General features: G+C 45.0%; 1 protein-coding gene across 1 annotated transcript; it reads left to right on the top strand.

Moving 5' to 3' along the window:
- Positions 1 to 260: 260 nt before the first annotated feature.
- Positions 261 to 6322, top strand: LOC124700142 (disease resistance protein RGA4-like). The gene is made up of 4 exons (XM_047232315.1): positions 261 to 1195; positions 3284 to 5379; positions 5475 to 5621; positions 5745 to 6322. The coding sequence occupies exons 1-4, from the start codon at positions 393 to 395 to the stop codon at positions 5789 to 5791; spliced, it is 3093 nt and encodes a 1030-aa protein (XP_047088271.1). The 5' UTR covers positions 261 to 392; the 3' UTR covers positions 5792 to 6322.
- Positions 6323 to 6978: the final 656 nt, after the last annotated feature.

Here is a 6978-nt window from a genome sequence, read left to right as displayed (position 1 = left end):
ACTAAAAACTAAAAGCCCCGCTACATATTCTAGATCTAGCAACAACAATACAACCACCATCATGATAACATCTACTCTTCAAAAGCGACGCCTCCAAGAAAGGAACGGTTCACCAGCACCGTCATCGCCCGACCAAAAGTCTTAGGTTCTCACTCTAAAAATAAACCCCGCTCTCAAAACAAAATCGAAGTGTCCTCCCTGGCCTAGATCCGGCCATGGCTGCTAGCAGTGGAGTTGCTGAAGCCTTTCTTTTAAACATAAACTGAAGCCTTTCTTGTGTATCCACAAACGTGTATGCATGAGGGGAAGACGGAGGAAGCTAAGAAATCAGCTCTAGCGTCACTATTAGTGATATGAGCTGATCAATAAAGAGTGTGGCCGGTAGTGTGGAGATGGAAGCTGTGGTTGGCACCGCCGCCGGTAAGATCGCTCCTAAGCTCTTAGATTTCTTACTAACAAATCACAAGCTGCGGGCGGAGCTGGAGCATGACATCCAGTACATCAAGAAAGAATTTGTGATGATTTCTGCCGCCATTCGAGAAGATGATGAGAAGAGCGGCGATGTGCATAGCGCCTGGATCCAAATGGTGCGTGACTTGGCGCACGATATTGAGGACTGCATCGACCGCTTCACGCACCGCTTGACCCTCCACGGACACGCATCGTGGATCCGTCAGAAACTCCACAGGGTGAAGACAGTGAAGGCCCGTAACAAGTTTGCCAAGGCGATTCGTCGTCTCAGGAAGACATCAGAGGAAGCATCTGTGCTGAGAGAGAGGTACAAGAGAGAGGCATCCAAGTTGAGAGCAAACTGCAGCAGTATCAGCAATGGCCACGGCGAATCCAGCAACTTGGTCTTGGAGACTGATGAGGAGACAGGGACGGAAACCTTGCTGGGTATGGAGGCGGCTCGGGATGAGCTCATGGAGCTGATAAGTGAAATGCCGCAAGGACAACTCAAGGTCATCTCCCTTGTTGGATTTGGTGGTATTGGGAAAACTATCCTTGCCAGGCAAGCCTACGACAACACAATTAATGAGAATCACTGTGAAGCTTGGGCTTGGGTTCGCGCCGCAGACAAAGGCGCACAGCATGTTCTTGAGGAGATACTCCGGCAACTTGGAAGTTCGAGCAGCTCCTGCGGTAGACTCAGCAGTCTCAGGGCAAGCCTCAAAAAGTGCCTTGGCACCAAGAGGTATCTATATCAATTTTACTAATTTGGTTCTACTACGTATTGCACACACCACACACATGCCACATTACAGTGTGTGACGATGATGTATATATTCCGTTCAATATGTCGCTGATTTATATAGTACATCATTATTGATTTTGTACAACTTTAAACTAAATCAACGATATTTAAAATAGATCGGAGAGAGTACATATATTGTTATCCTCATGGTTCTAGTGACATTCCTGAGGGTATCTCTAGACGATCTTTTACAACTGGCTAGAGAAGTAAAATTTGCGTTTTACTTTTCTAAACCGAACTTCGCCGAACACTCAAACCGGTCGGTTAGAGGAGTAAAAATGTTTACTCCTCATGTCGGACGACTCTTAAATATACTCGGCAACGGCCTCTCTGGAGAAAAAAAAACTCGGCCACCCACACCCCACCAACAATCTCCCCCTGCCCACACCGGACTGTCACAGCGTCGCCTCCGGCAAAAACCGCTAGCCTCCATCGACACCTTGCAGCATCCGCCCACTCCTACCCCACTCCGCCTCACTCACCCGAGGCTGCCGTCGTCAGAATCGGGCCGACATGTCGATTCCGTCGCTGAAAACTCCAACCATCGACCTCCTCCGAGCCCCTCCGTCAACTTCCAGTCGTCTCGCAGCTTTGCCACCCCGTGTAAATCCGTCGTAGATGTCGCACAGCCTAGGGTTGCCATCTCTATATGATCCGCCGTTGTTGAGTCTGACGCATCCATGGAGATAGAGGAGGATGAGCCGGTCTCCGTGCAAGCTCTCGTCGTGGTGCGTCGACAGCGGCAGCAGCGGCATCCTTCCCTTCTCATCATGAGGATGCACCAATGGCGGTCGACACAATGCCAACAATGTATTTGTTTGCCCTTTTCTTATTGTCAATGAGGTAGGAGATATATGCCGGTTTGGTTACACAATTTTATTTGAAATTCATAGTCCCGCGAAGAAGTGCAATAGGAGAGAGCTGAAATTGACAGAGGATGAGGACAGTGCATTGTATTTCACATGGAATGATTAAGTACTTCTTGAGTCGGCATTGTACACTCCGAGTGCAATGCAACCATTCGATAAATTTTGACAATAAATTCACGAGTGTTTTAACAAGTCCAACACAAGTGGAGAAGATAGATCACTAGCATCACTCTTAGATAAAGGTCACATTCTTGTTATGTGTTCCAACGCCTACTAGTTTTGATCAAGTGGAGAAGTTAGAGCACTATGATCCATGATGTCATTTTTTTTAATTATGCTTAATGCTATGGATTTGTATGCACTAGGAGATTGTGCTATTGTTTTGTATAACTGTGGTATAGATTGCAATTGATTTGTATTCATGGGAAAAAATAGGATTCTAACTATAGGGGATCGAATAGGAACCACTTTTTAGCGAATAAAATATAAGGAGTTAAAAGGAGAATGAGTCATATAGGGAGCTAAATTATAAAGGATCAGCTAGAGATGCCCTGAGTCATGTGAGGTAAAGCCAAATCACATACTTCACAAGTACACATAAATAAGAAGTGAATATGTGTATGTACACAACACAATAGCTGAGCTTTTATTTGATTACGCACGCAGAAGCTAATATTTCGTGAAAACGCAAAAGTCTTGCGTTTCGATGCATGCATTGATAGAAAAAAAAAGGTTATATGTACAAGCACAAGAAATCAGTAACACCACGTCATACAACTCAACCCCGAAAAGGTAATCTAAGGGAGTAGTTGGCGAAGATCTCAGGCCCCCGCGTCCACCCACTGCCTCGCCTCGGGACTGATGTCCTCGAACAGGGAAGCCACTTATGGTCGCGCATCGTCCAAGACTGCAACGTTCCTATGCTTCCATATCCCCATGCCGTGAGCATGATCAGTGACGAGGTTCCCTACCATAAGTTACTTATCACCGACAACGGCTTATTGACATTGTGTCGCAACAACTAACTTTCAATACCATACCTCTAGTGTTCTTTCTAGGATTAAATTAATACCTGTTACATTTCTTTATTTTTTTTTGGGTGCTTTATCTCAAGATTGAATGTCTTGTAACCAGCTCTTATGATCTGCCTCTTCATTAGGTTCTTCATTGTGATTGATGACATGCGCACAGTATTTTGGCATGACATAAAAGATGCTTTCCCTGTAGTTCCAGGGGTGAACAGCAGAGTTATGGTGACAACGGCAATAAAGTCCGTCGCAAATGCCTGCAGCTCGGCTCATGGTCATGTCTATGTGATGAGAACTCTTGCCAAGAAACATTCAAGACAGCTGTTCTTCAAAGAAGCTTCCTTGGAAGACCAACCACCACCCAGTGATCATACGCAACTCGGTACTTCCGAAGCACTGACCAAATGCGATGGTCTACCCCTTGCTCTTGTTACCACTGCCCAGTTCTTGCAAAGTAGAGGTAATCCTGAAAGGTGGACAAATCTATGCAAAAACCTGGGCAAACATCTTGAGACTGAGGATACCTTAGCAAGAATGAAGCGTGTGCTCATCCATAGCTACACCAACCTTGGTAGCCAAGATGTCAAGACCTGCTTGCTATATCTGGGTATCTACCCAAGTGGACGTCCAATCAGTAGAGGAAGTGTGATAAGAAAATGGTTAGCGGAAGGGTTCATCAAAGAAGACCATAAACGCAGTGCCCTCAATGTTGCTGTTGACAATTTTGATGAGCTGGTCAATCGGAGTATCATTCAGCCTACAGATGCCACCAGCGCAGAGGTGAAGAAATGCCAAACTCATGGCATGATGCTCGAGTTCATCCTGCACAAGTCCATGTGTGAGAACTTTATTACCTTGCTATATGACAAGGATCCCCTGCCCGGGAGTAATGTCCGTTGGCTTTCGCTGCATAATAAAACTGCTGCAAGGTCCAAAATTAATCCAAAAGATTTATGTATTGTCCGCTCTCTGACAATCTTCGGTAAGGCACATAAATCTGTCTTGGAATTTTCCATGTATAAATTGCTGCGAGTTTTGGATCTAGAACAGTGTGATGAACACTTGGATGACAAGCATCTCAAGGAGATATGCAACCTGTTGCTTCTTAGGTACCTAAGCCTTGGCGCCGCTGTTACGGTTACGGTGCTTCCCAGAGAGATCAAGAAGCTTCAACTTTTGGAGACACTGGATGTAAGAAGAACCAAGATAGAGATTCTTCCCACAGAAGTCATAAAGCTGCCATGTTTAGTTCATCTATTCGGAAAGTTCAAGCTCCAACACAATGTAGGAGACCAGAGAATGGGTAAGCTACAGACTTGGTTGTCAGAGAACAGCAGATTAGAGACACTGGCAGGATTTGTTGTGGACAAGAGCCAAAAGTTTCCGCAACTCATGGATTATATGGAGCACCTGACGAAGGTCAAAATATGGTGTGAATCCACCGGAGCCGATGCTTTTGCCAGAAGCAGCTCAAGTCATCTCTCAAAGGCCATCAAGGGTTTCATCGAGAGAGGCACCCAACTGAACAAAGCTCGTTCACTCTCACTGAACATCAACGACGAACGGTCGCAAGAGTTGCTGGATTTCTCCCTCGAAAAGGATTACAGCTACTACCTTAGCTCGCTCAAGCTACAAGGGATCAGCATATGCAGCCAACTGCCTCATTTTGTTACCATGTTGGGTGGTCTCACTAAGCTGTGCCTGTTATTTCCTGGCGATCATAGGCTGAGCGATAGCATTCTTGATGCCCTGAGCAGAGTGCGCGGCCTGGAGTACCTGAAGCTGGTCGCTAATCAACTGGACAGGCTCGTCATCAAACAAGGTGCACTCAGAAGCTTGCGACGCCTATGCGTCGTGCTGAAAGTCATTACTGAGATGGAAATACAAGAGGGAGCTCTACCTCGCGTCGAGTCCCTCTTGCTGCTATGCAAGGATCTAAATGGCTTTAGCGGCAGCGCAATCCAGTCCCTGCCACGGCTTAATAAGGTCGCCCTCCATGAAGGACTGAGTGACGAAGTAAAACACGAGTGGAAAGAAGCAGCAAAGAACCACCCCAGGCATCCCCAGCTCTTGTTTGTCAAGACGGAACCGATGGGAAGTGAGCCTGCTGCGGAAACAGCTAGTGATACGACAGAGGTTGATGACAAAAGAGAACCTACAGGACCACCTACTGAAACAACGTTTTCAGTGACAACACCGCCCGATGCCAATTCTACAGGATGGTCTGGTAATTAAGTGACGTGCATCTTATTTTGCTTTACTGCTAGTAAATACTTCGGTCAAAATTTGGTAGTGAGTTATGTGACATTTTCTATTGTGCAGTACAAGTTGTTGCAGCTGAGATGGCTGCTGATCACAAGCTGATGGGAAGTGAGATTGCTGCGAAGATCTCTGCGGCGCCAGCTACTGCTCATAATACGACATTGACGGTAAACCACAATGCTGTTGCTGGAGACCAAGCATATCGTGGTAATATTTTGTGGCTATTTAAGTGCTGGATGTATATCCGGATCTGCATCTTGTTTTGCTAGTTGCAAATTTGGTTAATTCCTCTGGTGTTCTGAGTTGTATATGTACTCTTTTTTTTTACAGGAACCGCGAGCTTTATTAATTCAGCAAAAGCATCTTACAGTCGTTAGCAACAAGTTCCTACACACAGGGCAGAGTTGCATTATATATAAACTACCAGAAATTTCAGATTTGCCTCACTGCGCTAACACTTGCGCAGCTCCATTGCTCACATGCTTCACCTTTTCGATCTCAATGAGATTGTAGATCCTCATCCGCTCCTTTGCCTCCTGATACAAACTCCAGATTTCTGATTTATCTTGGTCCTAGCTTGAAATGATCTGCACCGCATGCAAGCAATCAGTTTCCGAATTGGCTGACAATCAGTTTTCAAGTTGTATATGTACTCTCTCTCCTCACGCACGCAAGCATCATTTTTTTCTTTTTTCTGCAGTACAAGTTGCTACTTGCTAATGGTGGCTGCTCATATGCTGATGCTAGCTACATGCATGGGTGAGCCAACTGCTGCGGACATGGACTCGTTTTCTGGAGAAGATGAAGTCCTCCAAATAAGTTACTCCTCCGTTTCAAAAAAAAAAAAAACTAAGTTACCCCAATTTGTACTTGTGTTGCAAGAATGGTTTATTTTCGTGCGTATCAATTTGGTGGCTTTCTGCTGTAACAAAGTTCACAATGTATGTTGCTGGACATATATTTGGTCCAAGGTCAACTTTGCATCTATTCACAGAATTTTACCGTCATCCGCATACAGTAACAAGCTCACCAATTTTCTAATTTTGCTGTCAACCCAGTTTTCTTCTTTTTTACGCAACTAGCATGGTGGTTCTGGCAAATGCAAGGGCATCATCTTGCCTATAATTAAAATCTTGTGTGAATACTTTTTCTTCCCATTCACCTCTTTTCTTCAGGGAACCTATGTTCTATCTGTTTCTATTCTGACCTTCAAACATGAAACTGTATTCATCAAGGGGACTTAAATTGCAGATGGCTAACGAGACCTAATATGCAGAGTAAAGAAAACCCGATGGCGTAATAAGTTGATCAGCAGTTTCAGATTTCCCCGTCCTGGCAGGGTTACTGAAACTACTACCTTTTTCTAGCTTAGAATCTAACCTGGGCATGTACCTATTTCTGTGTATTAACTCTCATAGCTGCTATGCTTTAGCCATGTACATCGTTGCTTTGCCTGATCTAGAACATAGCGAAGCATTTTTAAAAGAGAGTCAAGTTACTGAAATTTAGTAGCAGCAACAAGAGCATCAGGTACGTGCAAAGCTGGACTCCCTCTCCTAAGCAA

The sequence above is a fragment of the Lolium rigidum genome, chromosome 3 (genome assembly GCF_022539505.1).
Source record: "Lolium rigidum isolate FL_2022 chromosome 3, APGP_CSIRO_Lrig_0.1, whole genome shotgun sequence".
Taxonomy (NCBI): domain Eukaryota; kingdom Viridiplantae; phylum Streptophyta; class Magnoliopsida; order Poales; family Poaceae; genus Lolium; species Lolium rigidum.
The sequence above is the reverse complement of the archived record's forward strand: the minus strand, read 5'-3'. Positions and strand labels throughout refer to the sequence as shown.